The sequence below is a fragment of the Magallana gigas genome, chromosome 6, assembly GCF_963853765.1.
Source record: "Magallana gigas chromosome 6, xbMagGiga1.1, whole genome shotgun sequence".
NCBI classification, from domain to species: Eukaryota; Metazoa; Mollusca; class Bivalvia; order Ostreida; family Ostreidae; genus Magallana; species Magallana gigas.
In genome coordinates this window covers 35,198,269-35,217,669 of record NC_088858.1, presented here as the reverse complement: position 1 = coordinate 35,217,669, position 19,401 = coordinate 35,198,269, and the positions used below count along the sequence as shown (strand labels likewise).

General features: G+C 31.4%; 1 protein-coding gene across 2 annotated transcripts; it reads left to right on the top strand.

Annotated features, from left to right (window-relative positions):
• Window positions 1-5,984: 5,984 nt before the first annotated feature.
• LOC136276641 (uncharacterized) lies at window positions 5,985-19,075 on the top strand. 2 transcript variants are annotated; one of them, XM_066089163.1, is made up of 11 exons: window positions 5,985-6,018; window positions 12,678-12,755; window positions 12,877-13,084; window positions 13,206-13,331; window positions 14,080-14,155; window positions 14,313-14,369; window positions 14,585-14,629; window positions 14,729-14,847; window positions 15,311-15,361; window positions 16,730-16,822; window positions 16,949-19,075. In XM_066089163.1, exons 2-11 carry the CDS (start codon window positions 12,726-12,728, stop codon window positions 17,650-17,652), a joined length of 1,509 nt encoding a protein of 502 aa, XP_065945235.1. In that variant the 5' UTR covers window positions 5,985-6,018; window positions 12,678-12,725; the 3' UTR covers window positions 17,653-19,075. The 2 variants fall into 2 exon arrangements, with proteins under 2 accessions (XP_065945235.1, XP_065945236.1); XM_066089164.1 differs by lacking the exon at window positions 5,985-6,018 and having other exon boundaries at window positions 12,323-12,755.
• Window positions 19,076-19,401: the final 326 nt, after the last annotated feature.

Genomic DNA, 19,401 nt, shown 5'->3' with positions numbered 1-19,401 from the left:
GCGTTATTAAAATCTATAAAAAAAAAAATAAAGTAAAGTTGTAATCTTATTAAATTAAAGCTTTAAAATTTCGTCAACGTATTTTCATTTTATTGGCTAATTTTTAAAAAAAATCGAGGTGTACGCAGATTATTTTTTTATATATAGATTTACAAATTATTGAGTTATTTGTAAGTAAAGTCTGAATAATTGTGTTGTTTAATTGCAAGAGAACGAGCAATGGAAGGCTAAGAGCGGGATTGTCACGGCCATGCAAAATAAAATCCACTTGCACAAGCCCAGGATAATCAGGCTACAGACCAAACTCCGACTTCAAATGTCCTCAACAATACCAAAATTCAAGGCAGTGCCCCTTATGCCTGTGGAAGGTCTGGCACACTACCTGCTGCACAGATGTCAACTATGCCTGTTTCAAAGCCTCAACTAGGTCAACCCCGAGGACATCACCTCTGGTGGCTCAACACTGTACGCATATTAATCCTCTTGTTAGCATTACATCTGATCTTGGTACTAGTGTTCCACTCACAACGCTATAAATAAATGGAATAATGAATACATTGACCTAGCAAAGTTATTGCAAAGTTATCCAGGTTTCAAAAATCATAGTGCGACATCTAGGTACCTGAAGCTATTTTTGATAACAGGTACTTTCCGTCCAAACACAGGTGTAGGCGAAATGAAAGGCACTATACCTTTTTTCAATGATAATTGACACGTATTTGTAATATCGTTTCTGAGTTTGCAAATGTGATATTTTGGAAACATAAACCAAAGATTATCCCGTGATTTACCAGATGATTTACCGTGATTTTTCAGATGATTTCCGGAATTTTGAGAGGAATTTTCGTTGAGTTGATTATTAATTAGCGAAGCGTGATTGAGGAAAAATAAAAACGAATTGGTAATCTTCAAGTACCAATTATGTTTAAAATATATAAAACAAAAGACAGTACTCATCCAATTTCTCGGTATTAAAGCCTAAAAAAAATCGAGTCTATTATTTTAATATAAAAGTATATATTAAACTAGTACTAAACAGTGTTATTTAGGGGCAAACACTTGATGTGGGTATTACTCTCTATAATGACAGCATCTAGTTTAAAATTTACTTTACAGTAATTTGCAAATCTATCCGTTATGATAGCAAACCTTCGCATTGCGCGTGCGTTGTTAACTTGCTTTTACTGACTGTCTATTATGACGTCACCTTGTTTTGGAGTCGCGAAGAGTTATTTACGTCATCGCTTACGCAGGCACGTAGCATTCGGATGGGGGGGGGGGGGCAAGGGGGGGGGGACTGCCCCCCCCCTTTTTCTCGCAACAACACATTTTTTTAAATTTACATATAAAAAATTGAATGTTTAGGAGTATGTAAAAAAATGATATGAAAAGAAGGAAATTAGGATTGAATTGAAGTTATATACCACACCAGCCCCCCCCCCCCCCCCCCCCGAAGGCTGCGGTCAACAGTTTGCGAGCCGGTCCGACAGATCCCGAGACAGAGTCAGCAACTGTTTTTTTTATACCCCTTCTAATCAATAACATTTTTTCGCGGAATGTGACGTCACCGGTCAACAGTCTTTTTTAACAGTTCCAATCTAACAGTTCCAGTCCAACAGTCAAAATGCTGGACTTTTTTTTCGTATAGAGTTACATGTATATAGTAACTGTTTTTCAGGGGTATAACAATAAAAAAATATTGACCGTTAAATTTTATTCAGACGTGCTAATATTACAATTATTGACATCTTATTATTATTACCTAGTAGGTGTTCCCTGTCTAGAGGTTGCGGAGTTTAGAGTTCATTATCCCTTTTCCTTGAATTTTCACTTATTAAATTCATATACTAATCAAAAATATTTACCCCCCAAAAAACACGGACCCATGTGAATTGCATTGCATCTAAGAAAAAAATATTGTTAATATATATATATAGGATCTCTCATGATTTGCGATGGTATATGATTTTTATCCAACTCGTTGTGTGTTTTCTATCCCCTCGCCAAGGCTCGTGGATGGAAAACACACAACTCGTTGAATAAAAATCATATACCATCGCAAATCATGAGAGATTCTTTTTATCACATGGTTTACCATGTATTTAAGAAATGAAGATAATTTTTCTATTGATCGACGTATCAAAGAAAATGCGTAGCGCATTGATGAAAAAGTTTTCCGGTCAATCTTTTCACAACAACAACAACAGCAACAATATTCAAAATGGACGCGTCTTCAGCCTATGCAGAGCTATTGAGCTGAATTCAATGGAATAAACACAAATTGTGAGTTAAAATCTGAACCAGCTGAATTGAAAACGAAAGGAAAATGCATGCGTTGGCTTGTGATATTATTCACTGTGCAGAAAGATTCGAAATAAAACTAGTTTTTATGTGAGATCGCTGGAGTATGCAACTAAACATAACCATCCAAGGAGAGGTGATCATGGACGAATAGTATGTATTAACGACTTTTGTAAACGTTGTTGTACCTAGATAGCCTGTGATGTACTTATAATTGTTATATCTGCCGCTCGGAATACGCCGCAGGAGTTGATGCATTACTCATAGCTTTGCTTTACGATGCTTATCGTGATAACCGATCATGTACGTGTGTAAATTTAAAAATCATTGTTACAAATTTAGAACAGCAGTGTTACCGTGAGAATGTATGAGCCTATATATGTTCCTTATAATTATTCTGTAAAAGGAACAGCTAGACGCGCAATAATGTTGATTGATCTTAAAGCTATACACGCTATAATTTACGTCAATTTTGAATGACAGTGAAAACGCATGTGTTTGTCTATTTATAAAAGTTATCCTTAATCTGTAAATTACAATGGTGAATTCCATCTCGTTACAAAAATAGATTTTTAATTGTTTATTTTCCTGCCAGGAAAATATACCTTTTCATGAATATTGATAAAGGAAGAGCAAACCGACCTCATTGCGCATGTCCGCGGAGATCTAGGTGGTCGTTATTGTTTGCCTAATTAAATATCCAACTTGATTTTTAATATGCTGAACAGTTGTTAATTTGAAATACATACATGTATAATGAGTAAAATACGTTTGTCATTCACGATACCCTTACTTCTGTATTAACACTTATAGTATCTATAAATAGCACATAGGGGAAAAACACAGGTCTACGTCATTTTTTTAAAGGCAGTATTTATATCTACTCACAGGCTTGTAATTTTTTTTTTTTTTGTACCCGTATATCGGACAAATTTATGCTTTACTGAAAATATCCTTTCCTTTGTGAAACTATCACAACTATGAAGATGTTGACCCTTCACAAGTTTTGGTATGATAGGCTAAATTTAGCTGTCGATATCACGTGATAGATTGATATTCACGAGGAGGCATTACTTTCCTGGCAGGAAAATAAATATTTTTTATTGTTTAATATTTGATATATTTGTTACGGGATCGAATTGAGCATTATAATTAACAGCATAAAGGTAACTTTTATTAGTAATCAAACACATACATTTTCCACTTTATTCAAAATTGACGCAAATTATAGCGTGTATAGCTTTAAGCAGACGAAATCGTGAGAAGACGAAAGCTTAATTTTCTATTTCGTGAATCAAATAATGTGTTTTGTTAATTTTTGAAGGTGAAACTTTCAAGTTTTTATGTTTATTAAGTTGTATTTTGTTTGCTGACAATAAAACAAACACAACTTTACATTTTGTTGACAGTGTTTATTTTGGAAATTCCCGTTCTATAAATAGTGTAAGATCAGAACAGTTGAGAAAAGTAGATCCGGAATAATTTTATTGATGCAGGTATCAAAGAAATTTTTCGACCAATCAGAAGAGCCAATATCTCATCAAACAAATAAATATTAAATGGTTTTGTTAATCCCAGCTTTTTCTGTAAAAATTGTAATTGTGAGCCGCACAACACATTATTTACAACACGTCAACAACTTTACGCATGGAAAAAAAGTTCCTTGACGTTTAACAAACAGACCTTTCATTTTCGAACATTTTTTATGAATTCATGACAAATAACTGAAACAACATTAAATGCTTCAAATTTACATCTCAACACCCCCAAGTGAATTAAAATTATTTACTTTTTCATTCTACGCCAATCAACCGCCCAAACCTACGTTATGATTAATTATGACGTCACGTGGCGTAAGAACACACAGTGGAATATCAAAAATTTATCCCATGAGTTATAGCCACCGTATATTGAGATAAACAAGCGATAAAATTATATATTATATGAATAATTATGAAGCAAGTTGTCAAACTCACCCACACCCACACCTTGACGATAACAAATTAGGTATTTGTGTACCTTTTTTGCGTGTCAATAAAATCAGAATTGGCTATTTTTCAGTTGATTTGGGTAATAATTCTTGAGACACATTACTTTTAACCTTTATGCAACTTCTGGTATCCCCAATGATGTACAATATATGTATTCATATACATATTAACGTGACCTCTTGCTTCCCTAATGTACAATATATGGTGACATCCGCTCTCCGTATTCAGGTACATCTTTATGTGACGTCTGCTGTCCGTATTCATCTATAACTTTATTTGATCTCTGGTCTTCCTAATGATTTACAGTAGAAAGTGACCCCTGGTCAACATGTTGATTAACTAAATTGTTATTTCTTTCATTAAGGTATTCACTAAAGGTGATCCCCTCTGTCCTTAATTTAAATGCCTTTTGAAAAATGTCACCAGCATATTTATATCTATCAATATGCCTTCATTGACCTCTTTATTGATACATGTATAACACATTGTGTGACCTTGGACTCCTGATAAATAAAGACTTTTGGTGATATATAAGGTGACTTCTGGTCTCCTATCTGATTACCAAAATTATAACTTTATTGAATTATTACCTAAGGTGACCTTATGAATATTTCATTAAAGTGACCCCAAGCATTATATATATATATATATATATATATATATATATATATATATATATATATATATATATATATATATATATATATATATATATATAGTTTCACAACAATGGTTGACTGGTGAATCTCGCTCTTTAAAAATGGCACAGGTTTCCTGTTTGATTAACGAAAATATTACTCTTTTGATTATTGACCTGAAGTAAACTTACGTCCGTGTAGTGAACGACCAGCGCGCTATGTTCCGTTTGTCATCGAACGAATTCGAGATTCTTTGCCTTACCTAGATGGCCAAGTGGTTAGCGCGGTGGCCGCTCATTGCTAGGAGAGCTGTTTACAGGGGTCGTGAAATCATACCTCGGGCGGGGTGGAGCTCCAATACTGTGGAATCATTAATTTTCGTGGGGGCCAATTTTCGTGGATGACTTAAATTTTACAGGTTCGTGGGGACGTAATTTCGTGTATTCTTATATATCTACAAAAGGAAATATGACTTTATTACCCTAATTTATTAATTCGTTGAGGATGTTATTTCGTGGATGAGAGGTATCCACGAATTCCTCGAAAATTGAGCCATCACGAAATGTAATGATTCCACAGTATAGTGTATAGTGAATTTTCCTGTGCTCAATATATATATATATATATATATATATATATATATATATATATATATATATATATATATATATATATATATATATATATATATATATATATATATATATATATAAAACAGATGTACACAAAAAATGAATTGTAATGATGAGTACCTTATTTTTAAAGGTATTCTCTATACGTTTGCTATTGTTTATGTCGTAAAGTCAAATTCATGGATTCTTTCTAAAAACAATGATGTTGGGGTTTGGGAGGGTGGTTGAATTAAGAAGTATATAAATATTTTCTCTTCTCTATTGTTTGTTTGCAAGAGGTGAATTATTAGTTCGAGAAAGTATCTTAATGATTTTCTAAAAAAAATAATACTGAAATTGTGAAGTTATTTAGACGACTCGTCTGTTCTGATTTTTTAAACGAAGACAACTATAGGTAACCGTAGTTTTTTTAAAAAATAAAGTTCAACATTGTTGTTAATAGCTTGAGTTAACCAGGTAAAGGTATATCTTACATTTTTAGATACATTTTTTTGTAAATATTAAAATGCATTTTTTTGGTATTTGACATAAGTTAAGTTAAAGTGTCAATGAGATTTAGGGATAATATTTCAATTTAGAAGGGTTTTGGAAAGTTTGCTTTCGTTTTTGTGTCGTTCATAGCTTGAGTTAACTAACCAGGTAAAGGTATGTCTTACATTTTTAAATACCTTTATTTGTAAATATTTAAATGCATTTTTGAGTATTTGACGTTAGTTATGTTTTAAAAAGTGTCAATGAGATTTATTGATAATATTTCAATTAAGAAAGGTTTTGGAAAGTTTACTTTCGTTTTTGTGTCATCGTGTCACAGATTGACCGTGTTAGTTGTCAGAAAGAAAAACTATGTCAATACTTTTACCACATTTTGATAATGTGCAATACATTTATCTTGTGTTTCAGTTTTTACAAGAAAATATTAAAGTTTTTTTTTGGTCACCTATTGGCTGGTACGTAATGGCGGCCTCGGTGGGCTCCCAAACCATCCGTTCAGGTTAGACAAGCCGAAGTTGATGTATCTGAACTGTTGAATCTTTAGGGTAGTTTTATTGTCCTTAAGGCTGAGTCCCGGAATACTGAGGTATTGAAGTTCTGGTGAACTGTAATACTGGATACTGCAAACTGTGATACTGCATTACTGGGATCTATTAATAGTATACATATATTAACTGTATACATGTATACCATACATTGAGGTTACATGCCGCTGAAGCTTTTATAATTTTTACTTTTCCATTTTTTAAACGTTTTTATATATGTATAACCTTGTCAATCAACTTACTGAATTGAGGTTCCAGACTGGGTATTTAAAATAACTGACATACCTTTAGAAGTCCTGTGATGCAAACCGTGACGATAAAACGCTGTTTATTTACACTGTATGGTAAAAAAACTGAGGTTGATAGAGAAATTCATTATAATTTTGAAAATAAAAAGAAATGAATTTAATTTATTATATGTACATAGTTTGTTTACAAAGAAAATGCGTTGGTCACTTAAACTATTAAAATTTTGCGCCAATCACCAATGAAAATAGCTTCAAAAAATAATTGATATATCGGGATAACATCGTACACATTATTTTGAAATTATTTATCTTATGTATACATCATCCACATCTCAATGTCAACGAAGTTGACACGATATTGAGTGGTCGAATTGCTTATTTTTCTTTGACGTTAACATCGTCGACATTGTCGACCTCGCTCTGTTGACGAAGTTTAACCGATTTTTAGTTTACATCGTCGGTATTGCTTAAATTTCTTCTACGTTAACAAGAGGCGATTGATATGTACATTTTTAAAGATATGTGTCTCGACAGCATTGTGCAGATGACAAATTCCCTCAGTAGGTTGGAAAGAATATTAAGGACTTCGTGGAGTCTTTCATCAGTAACTCAGAGAAGGTTCCCCCAACTAAGTAATAGAAACTTCAAGTTGACAACGTATAGCAGTTCAAACCAGATAGTAGATTTGTGAAGTGAGCTTTGTGATATTTATTGCGTACAATTTCCATTTGATTGACCTTCAAACTAATATTAATATAACATTATTGTTTAATGGACCTTGTTCGTAAATATAAAGTATACATAAATAGAGTAAGCATTAAATCCCATTTTTTAAGATATAGTTTCTTACTGCAACCATGTGTGCACAAATACTGCGTAATGAAAAAAAAACATTGTAGAAATGAGATATAACACTCAATGTTGACGATTTACCTAACTATTTTTTTTAATTAAAAGCATTAAATTGGGATGTTTTTGTTAATTTATTACTTTATAGTTCTTGCGAGTCCAAAAATGGATTTTATATACTAGTAACAAAACATAAAACAGTTTCTTAATAACACAAAATTTCGGAAATGATGCCCCACTTTCTGAAAAATCGAGAAAAATAAATAATTTTCATTTCTTGGCATCCTGCCAACATTTGCATCCTTGGTTCATCATGATGTATATAGAAATATGAAACATGATATGCAACAATAAAAGGTTTGAACTTCCTCGTTAAGATTTCAGTCTTCTTTTCTCATTTATAACTAATTTCTCTATTTGACAACAGTCCGTACATTTTTTGCATTTTAGAAGCATAATGACCAAAATGCAATACTGGCTAAACTATAAACAGATTTCTGATACATCATGTGCAAAAACAAACATTATCGAAATCTTAATAGGTATTCTTGAAAGCTATAATAAAATTATCTTTATTTTTTAGACATGCTACCCCAGCTGTTTTCCATATAAGCATGGCTTTCTCGTAGACATGCTCTTAATGACAACAATTGAATAGTTTACCGGATCAGTACTTTGAAAGAAGAACATAACGACAGAGGGAATTGTTAAGTAATTAGTACAATGCGTTATAAAATGAAATTGTTCTTTATGCATTGAAATTAGGTTCATTGTCAAAATATAGGTGATTATGTGGTGAAAATATGCATACCGGATGATGCATTCTACAACATATAGTAAATATCCTTTACATGCTAATTATAACTTTTTTTTCTAAGCAGATATAATTGCCAGTTCTAGACACTACCGTTCCTTTCCTACATTTTATAAAACAAGATTATTGGTGGGTATTTACTCGTGATGTTTTTTTCTTTACTTGCGAGAGATTGGATTCCAACTATTTTTATGTGAACGGACTTCAAAGATGATTTGATTAATTTCATAGGTATTCTTACACTTGATACAAATTGAGTTTAAACATTTATTTTTATAAATCAAAACTATATGCGAAACATAACAATAAGTAGACATTAGGAAAGCTAATGTTTAATTTGTTATTACAGTAAAACTCGGTTATAGCGAAGTTCTAGGGACCAACGGATTTACTTTGTTATATCCGTATAACGAATTCGTAAAAATAACCGTAGCCAATTCACTATATACATGTATTCCTTCACCACACTATAAATTTGGCTAAGTGAGGCTAAAAATTAATAACTTTGATAAAAATTGGATTGTGAATTGAAAAAGTAATATGAAAATAATTTCATTCAAACTATTATTTTAATTGTAGTGCTAACTCTACAGGACTCAAAATCAGTTCGCTCTAGTATCCGTAAATTCGTTATATCCGAATTCGTAACAACCGTAAATTATTTCAAAGATTTGATAATAATTTTACTGGGGACTTAAAAAAATTCGCTATACAGTACCGATCAGACCCAACCTAACACCATAGTAAACCCCAACTAAACCCTGGGTTTACTTTTTGGGTTTACTTTATGAAATTTGGGTCCACTCGGGGTTTTTTATTTTTGATTTACTCTGGGTTTAGTTTGGGTTTACTTTAAAATTGCTTTTGGGGTCAACTGTATGCACTGAGGTGTGAAGCAGACTAGTATTTTATCTTACCATCCTACTGCCTGTAATTCCCACCCTTTGTATATTCCGAATACACATTTAGCGTCTGCTTTCAGGGGTATACGTCTGACTGGGTTTACTCTCTGTGTCCACTCTGGGTTTACTTTGGGTTAACTCTGGGTCCATTCTAGTAAACCCAAAGTAAACCCAGAGTAAACCCAGAAAGTAAACCTAGGGTTTAGTTGGGGTTTACTTTCTGTTAGGTTGGGTCTGATCAGTACTGTATTCGAGAATTCGCTATATCCGTGTTCGTTCTAAAAGAGTTATACTGTATTCAGATCATTTTATATATAAATTTTTTGATAAAACGCATTAGATTACCAAGAAGTGAGGATATTGACTTGTCGTACACATTTTTTTCTGAGCTTGTGTTACATAAAGATATTTCTAAATTTAACTTGATTTAAGATTTAAAATATACATACTAGCTACAATGGAATTTAAGAAGTTAGAGAAACGTAGCGAATAGTTTTGGATAAGAAAATCAGGACACTTTCATGTGGCAAAAATATCAACCCTACCGACACTAGTCTTAGACTGTGTTGGATTTCTGCCATTTGGTATCGATTTTGTTAACAATATAACATCGGACTGTCCGTGCTGGAACTTTCGCAAATTATCAAGTTGGTATATCAGAACTCCGAGACTCTTTATACATTGCATTACCATTTAACGCTTTTAAAATACAATTTCTTGATTTTTCATTCGTTTTGGAGTTTTTATTCAGCGTTTACTTGAGCGAATGTAACAAAGTGTACTTTCCTCTGAGTTCAACATATAAAATTTAAAGAACATTTACATTACAATTACCAAATCAATATAAATCAAATACAAGATACGTTCGAGAATGTTGGGTAGTATTTCAGAAGAAAGCCGATATGCATCCTACCGGGTTAACCTAAACTTCACGATAAAAACTTTAAACTTAAACTTTAAAGGCGAAACTTAATTAGCTTGTATTGGAACTTTATATGATGCCCCAAAATAAAATCTTATCGCATGTATTCCAAACAACATGTGAAGGAGCTTCAAAACCGCTTTTTAGTACGGAAATTAAAATTCCAAGAATTCTTTGTTTATTGACTTATTTCCAAAATTTAATAAAAATACTTAAAATATACTGTTTTTATCTCATAACCTTCGATCAGATATATTTTTGAAACGGTTTCTCGTTTCAACCCTTCAGTATCCTAGTTTTTTTTAAGTTTTATATCAGTATATTCTACATCACTATTTCTACTACAAGAAGCTGATTTCAAATGAATTTGTTAAAGTTTAAATTTTCAAATGAATTTGTTAAAGTTTAAATTTCAAAAAATTAAGGAAAACACTTAAGTGTAAAGTTAATTAAAAAACAATTCAAGTTAGATTACAAGGAGTTAATCCTAACGACGCGATGACGACAAAACGCTTTGAATTGCTAACCGGAACAATGCCTACCAGGACTTTTTTTTTACCATCAGTAAGCAGCCTTAATCAATAGTTTCAACATCGAATAACTAGTATTTGTTTTATATAACATTAGCAACTGATCCTCGTTCGAGTCAATTCAAACTAATGCGCATTCGCAACCTTGTCCATGTCAACAAACTTAACTATTCAAGTCTTCAGTTCCTTCATTTAAATGATTAAGCGAAAACATATTTAGATTTAAAAAAAAATTTCAAGGTTTTTTGTCAGTTAAACTTTACATAAAAATAGCTATATTTATCTCTGAAATGATTTCTAATTATAATGCACAAGGTCACAATAACCGCAAAACACAACGTTGCATCACTGATTCTTGTAATTAAGAGGCTGTTTCAAAAGCTTTATAATATAAATCATATCGTATGAGATAAGTGGAACATCTATGCTTCGGTAATTTTATATTGCTTTATCTATAATAACTCGTTGAGAGGATTATATTCACTCTGCAAGCCTCGCAGATAAACGTGAATGTACACCATTTCAACTAGTTGTATAAAGCAAATATAAAATCACAAAATATAGATTAATGGTCCTATTTATCTCTACATTAAAACATTATCAATAGATGATTTTCCATCTTGATGTATTAGTATTTGATTTGGCCCCTCGCTTCAATAGATAACAAATCTCATGGTACTTAGATAAAAAATTTACCAACATATAAGTATTATACATTGCGCGTTTGGCTCTGAATGGATTAAGGGAAAGCAAGCAGATTATTTCGATAATTACTACAAAATGATTTACTTACTTATTTTGTGGTTAATTTATTTATCTACTATCAATGAGGTGATTAGATTTATATGTTTTCAGAACGATATCTGTAATTTGAATATTTGTTCGTAAATACTGAAAAAGACCATTTTTTCACCTAATATTTCGCGATCAAAATAGTTCGGCAGAATGCTAGTACGTTTAAAGTGTAACTTTTCTGATTTAAAAGAAATGGTGCAAATACATACTTTTACTTAATATTCATTCATTATCTATATGGCGATGAGATGTACAGTATTGATAGTATTTACTATATCAAGTCCCCATAGTGACACTTGTTTCTGTTATACATTAGAAATTGTGTTATTATTTCTTTGGTGGCATTCCAAAGACTTCTGATTTTTGAAATATTAGTTGGTATTTGTAGAAGATATCATTCTACTTTTTTTCATTTATTCATTAACTGTTAAAGATTAACGAATCCAAACCATTGTTTGCGTGATTTAGCAGTTTCCAGGGTATAGTAACTTGTGATAAAACGAGGCTCTAATTTTAAAATGTCATATTAAAAAACTTATTTTCGTAATTTTTGATATATGTAATTATAGAAAATTAAAAGAAAGGCAATATAAAATATCTTGTGATAAATTATTATTGTTTCAACAAATCGTTTGGTTTTATTTTACTGTGAAATCTTGTAAACTTTCTCGTAAATTTGCGCCAACTGATTGCATACAATAATATCGACAACATAATTTGACGTCGAACTCGAGAATTTGAATTCATTAGTAGATGCCGATATTTATGTCGTAAAAACTGATTTTAAACGAAAAGGGGTGTTTTATTACTCTGGGGATTTCCAGAAAGCGGTGTATCATAAATTGTTTATGAATATCAGACTATTGAGGTTAATATTACACTGGAAGGGAATTTCGGTTTATATTGCATAAAGCGAAAAAAAATATGCTTACTATAAGTATACGATGCAGTTTTAAATTTCACTGTACATATATTTACACAATGACTGAAACAAACCCCATTTTCTTTATCATTTTAGAAAGAATTCATTGAAAAGCGTTGTCAACTGATTACCAACAGAATTATAATGGATAAACTTCTAGTGATTGTTTTTATGGTAATTAAGCGCTAAAATATAAATAGTACTGATCAACATTTGACTGAACATTCTCTTGAAAAAAAATATGTGAATATGTTAATCAAATACATTTTAATCTCCTTATTTGTCATGTTTGTAGATTCCTGCCTCGGCTGGAACCCTTCCAGGAAATGCACGACGTGTAGATTCTTGTCCCGAAGCACACAACATTACTGCTTGGAAAGAAGCATCAATCAGGCTTAATTGCTCTGATGACATTAGGAAGAAAGCTTTGTACCACTGCCTTCCAAGCAGTTACCTTAATGAAACTATTGAGTTTTGTGCATCAAATGCAGCGATTGACGAAGGTTGAATTCATTTGCTAGCATTTAGGAATCCTTTGATTATTGAATTAAAATATGTTACTTGTGTATTTAGTGAATCCATTCGTGTCAACATAAACAAATGTAAGTGTTTTATTTTTTATAGGGCATTGTCCAATATACTATTATGCCGGTGGTGCTACGGCTGCAACCAGTCAAAATTGTGCAAATTTCACAGAAGGATGTCCGAGACCGACATTTCCTCCATATCATAGTGACACATTTTATCAATGTACGTAGAAAACATTATCATTCGTGGTGACTCTAGATCTGTTTTCGTGGGTTTCGTGTCTTCCCTCACCCACAAATTGATATCCTCAACAAACTATGAAACTTAATTTTAATATATATTATATTACGAATTCATATGGGGAACTTCTATTAAAATTTGGTATCTGATATCAACGAATTGAAATAGATACACCGTCTCTATGTTAGAAGAACTTACTCTCTTTGTTTTCTGTTAATTATTGCAATAAAACCCATGATTTATGTTAGATGATTCAAATTAATATGAAATTAAACGAGATGTACAATTTGTACTAATATTGCTAAGTGCAAAATAGTCTGGAAAATAGCAAAATAATTCATAAAGGATTTAAAAATCACATTGTTCACCTATGTATAAACACTATAATTGCTACTAAATAGCTGAAATGTTAACTATATAAGTACGACACAAACAGATGTTTAAAAGTCTTTTAATGTTGAATATTTTATCTCAATAAAATGGTGACTCACCATCAAACTGACATTCTCTTTGTTTATTTTGCAAACTTCGACATTCTTGTTGCACATTTGTAGAAATAATTTCCAATGGTTTGATAATAGCTTGATCTAATATTTGTTACACTGAGAACCCAAACCCTTGTAACAATTTCACAATTTTTGTTTCTATTTCACATTAATTTGAAATCTATGACTAACGATGAGGAAGATATAACATACACTACTGGGTTTTAATCACGTTTATTTTATAGATCCAGCTTGTTTGGATATAAACAAGTCATTCCGCTGTTACTATGCAATGCCTAATTGCCCTAGGAAAGAAACCAGGTTATAACTTTTATTTTACAAATTCATTTTTACATTAGGCATATTATCATTAAAAATATTTCTTATTCGTCTTACTTTTTAAAGAACAATATAAAACGATTCATAGCAACCCAATGTTTTTGCTGTTAATATTTAAATAAAAAAAATTGTCTTAAAGAAATGAGCAATTGACTGAAAATCATGAGAAAACATCTATCGTCCCCAGTGCAGGAATGTGAGTTTAGATGTTATCATATTACATTGTAGTTTTAAGATTAAATGCAATGTATTTGTAATTATAGAACATATTTTGCACTATAACCAGAAATAGGACAACTTTGTTGATAAAATAACAAAATACAGTTCCCTTGTCATTGTAAAAGCATACCGTTTTTAAAAATGAAATTGGTTATATTGGTGTATATTTTACTTTTATACATTTTTTGTTAGGCAATCAACAATGGCTGCAATTGGAAGAGGTTATTTTGAATGGAAGTCAGTATAAAAAAGATATTAGAAGAATTATAATTTACAAATCAAACGTTTTGTTGTTACTGTTGCTGATGGTACTAGTCTTGCTTTTTTGTGTTTCAGAATTATAATTATCATATTGACAGCAGTGGTTCCGGTACTATTTGTCATCTTGATTTGCTTGATGATTCTTGCTGTGTATTTTTATCGAAAGAAGAACAGAAAAAAAGAGGCTGCTGATAGTACGTAAAATTATTTATCAAGATTAAGAAAATACAGCAGCTTGGTCCGATTTAATATATCTTTATTTGATTTAATTTCTGGTAGAATAGATTTTTTGAAATTTAATTATTTTTCGTATATAATTTGCATTAATTAATTAAGTTCTTTTGATGATAATTTCAAAAGTGTGAATGTGAAAAGATAAACGGATCTGATATAAGTTTAATGTGTGTCTAGTGGATCCACAAAGAGTAAACCATTATCTTAACAGAGATTTCTTTGCATGTGTGTGTTCTTCTTGAGGACAATTCAAAGCAATTAAATTAAGAAGAAAAAGTCGAACCATAGTGTTTTAAACATAATTGTCAGTGAAAATAGAATAAACAAAACATTATAACACGGTTAAGTGTATATAAAAATTAATAAGAAATAATTTCAAAAATCTGCACATGCTAAAGAAAAACTTTGCATTGTTTATTACAGTTGAGAATAAAGAAGAATCTAAACTCCTGCCAAACAATGAAAACACAACTGGTAAATTAATTATCATATATATTATATATCTTTATCATGTAGTGCTTCACATTTTATTTTTCCAAGATAATAGATTGGAATTTTAAAAGTTTAAAACCAACTCATTTACTCAAATAAGATATAAAGAAGTGTATCACATACAGATTAACCCCTTCTTGGTGATTTTAATCCTGCAGCTACCTTTAACCGAATAAAGGTAACCCGATAAACCAAAACAATATTCAGTCCAAACATTGCTTCGTGCATTTATCTGACGTCATTTCTATTTCTTTGTTTACGCCACTTGCCGTGGTTTTAACTGTATAAATGCACCGAAATTTGTACAAAAATATGATAAAAACTGATTTTGTAAATACTCAGTGGACATTAATTGACTTAATGTAGCATTTTCAAGCACCAGTGAACCTTTGTCAAACATACATTCATATATCATAGTACTTGCTGATAATGGCATCGCGTTGGTTTTTTTTAAACTTTTTTAAAAAATTTATAATCTGTTCCAAGTTACCTTTTCCATCATAATTTGACGATTTTTAACAAAACATCACATACATATACTTGTCAAAAAGAAGGAAGAGGGTTTTCCACACTTCTGGGAAAATTTCTGTATACAATCCCATTATTCTGAATTACTTAAAGATCTGGATTTCTAGCATGTGTTTGACTTGACAATGATCGAAAAAATATTAATTTTGGGGAAAAAACAACTTTTAAAATTTTTCAACTACTCATGAGAATAAAAGTCCGTGCAGTATTCGTACTCGGTACCTGCAGGTCCGTAGAACGAATCTACACCCACTGAACCACAGAGATAAACACTTTTAACGGTATTATAAACTGCTTCACAATCCGTTAAAATTGCCATGCAGAGATGACGTACTGTCACAAAAACTAGAGGACACGAGGTGTCGAGGATCCTAACTGAAATTGATAAATATATCGATTATGACGGCAGGCTTCTTCAAGAACGAAAATACATTTTGTACGAAGATTATTTCAATATCAAAATACAACACCTTTCCTGTGCATTGACCCCTGACAAGCTAAAAGGGACAATGTTTTATATAATTAAGTGTACATCGATTGAACCCTGAGTTATTGGGTTATTTTGCAAGATGAGATTTAAAGATATCTTTAAACAGAGTATAGAATAGAGTGGTTATCATGTCTAAATTTATTTTTCAGATCGATATTTAATCTGCAAATATTAGCAATTGAAATTAATACAATAAAATGCATGCAAATTATTTTATATTAAGAATGTTAATCATTACTTATAGCAAACTATCGGTGTGTTGCAAAATTAATAAATAAATGTACTGTAAATAGAGAGAAAATGTCGTTAAAGTTAAACTTTATGATTGACAGAATCATCCGAGTGCAGAAATAAACAGGAAGACAACGATACGAGCAAACGTGAATTCGTGAAACAAGAAAGGAAAGACTCGATTTTAAATACAGGTATCCTACCTTTAAAGGTCAAAATCGTGGAATAAGAAATGTTAAAAACCATGTTAGCAGGACATTTTAAGATAAAAAATGTAATTACACGATTTGTATGTGATATTTTTATTAAAATATTTACAGGTTGTTCAAAAAAAATTGAAGCATATTTCGACGACAAAAGACAAAATTCTGTTGAATGTAGTCTTTGTGAGGATCAAGTCTCCTTTTTCTGTACAGTATGTAAAGACAATCTCTGCGACCCCTGTGTCGTAAAACATTTACGCCTGAATCCTAAAGGCCGTCATAACATCGTTGTATTTGAAAACAAGGATAGCGTTTGTTTTTGTGATTATCATCCTCAGAAGGAATGTGAAGCATACTGTAAAAGTTGTGATGCTTCAATATGCCTTATCTGTGTTACTTTCAAACATAATTTGCACAAAACTTTCGAGTTGTCTGAAAAAATTAAAGAATTATTACAATCGATTAAGCAAGGAAATGATCTACTTCAATCATGGAAAAATGAATCTCAGCCAGCTCTTGATCAGACGACAAAACTAGTGCCTTTCATTTCATTGAGTTACAAACAGAAGACAAATGAAGTTACGACAATGGGAGCAAAATTTAACAATAAGACAATAAAAGAATCCCTTGAGGAACTAGAAAACAAGCAAAATGAATTTGAAGAAGTGGTTTTGCCATCAAGGAAAATGTTTGAAGAAAGGATAAAAAAACTAAATAAAATTGATGAGAAATTGACAAAACTACAGCAATCAAAAAACGTTAAAGAACTGCAGAATTTATTATCAGTTATTGAAGAAACATTGAGAGAATTCAAATTATGATAGTAATTGTTTCCGAGTCCTATAGACGGATAACATATGAAAATTATTTTTGAACATATCTCAATTACTGTAAGCATATACAATTTAGAGTGTATGGTAATTGGTTGAAAATGATTTTTAAACAAGTTAGATTAGATTTGAGTAAACGTATTTCTGAATGGCCTTAATCTTTTACAATAGGACTATGACTAGCGTCTAGCAATGTACATGATGTAACAGCAGCAGCTAGCTTTCCGCCAAGAACGCTAAAAAGATCTAGAATACACAGTCAACTGTAATACGTTTACAGCACATTAAAAGAATTGTGTGAAAAAATCATTACATTTTTTTAAAAGAAAGACAAAAGAGCTGTTTTGAATTATGAAAAGCAATATAATTGTTTTGTGAAATACTTATCAAGAAAATTAACAAAATTTAGAGCAATGCTCTTTTGCAAAGTAACCAGCAGGTCTATCGTTGCAGCTGCTGGTAAAAAAAAAGAAGCTACGGCGAATCAACTTTTAGAAATAAATTATACTATTATTAGCAATGTAGACCAAGAAAAAGATGTGAGATTTAATTTTTGTGATATTTCAAAAGCATTTGATAAGGTATATTATAGATACTTTTATATAAGCTAAAACAAAATGGCATCTATGGGAACATATTAGATTAGATTGAACATTATCTTACTGACCACGAACAAAAAGTATTGTTAGAAGGATATTCTTCTACTAAACAAAGTATAAATGCTGGTGTTCCCCAGGGCTCTGTACTTGGTCCATTTCTTTTTTTGGTATATAATGATGATATCACTTTTAACGTAGAAAATCAAAATCGGTTATTTGCAGATGATACTTCTCTTTTTGTAATTGTAGACTCTGACACTATTGGACCCGCTATATCTTGTACAAATAATCTCCAAATTTTTTTTTTAAAATGGTCTACTAAGGGCTGGTGAAGTTTAACAAAACTATATATGTTAAATTCACTCAATCAGATAAATCCCACCCAGATACTCCTTTGGTCATACAAAAAGTTATATAGATTGTAAGCACAATCACTGTCATCTCCAACTAGTTCTCCAATCAAATGCTTGTTGGTCTGAACATATTACAAGCATTGTAAATTAAACAGGGAGTCTTTAATTAAAATTAATCTTCATTCATTCGCCCTATTTTAGAATATGGAGATGTAGTAGGGGAAAATTGTACAGAGAAACAGAGTAATCTATTAGAAAGTGTACAAAAAGACGCGTGGCGCATCATTACAGGGCTAAGGCGGACCTCCTTAGGACAAAATTGTATAAAGAATTAGCGTTGGGAACAATAAGTGATAGAAAAAACACAAAGTTACACATGTATGAAATACTTAATAATTATACATAGTCAACCAAATATTTTTATAGTTTGGTTGAACAGTGTCTCCCAGTCTCACGTAATTATTAATTTGTTTCACATTCCAATTACCAGAACTGTTGCATAGTTGTGGAACACTTTGACAAACAGTGTAAAGGGGAATGGTCACGTTTTGGTCAAATTTTATTTTCTGTTTTTATTATTTATAATGCTTTAGGAATGCATATCTAATGATAAATTGAAATTTGCGAGCCAGTCCCAGAGTTTTAAACAAGTTACAGGGCTCACAATTTTTGTCATGTAAACAAGGCTCGTGCCCTGTTTTTGTTTACATAGGTTCAATATACCAGTAAAAACTCTTTTTCATCCTGATTTTTCTATTTCCTTATTCATGAAATAAGCAGAAATAAAC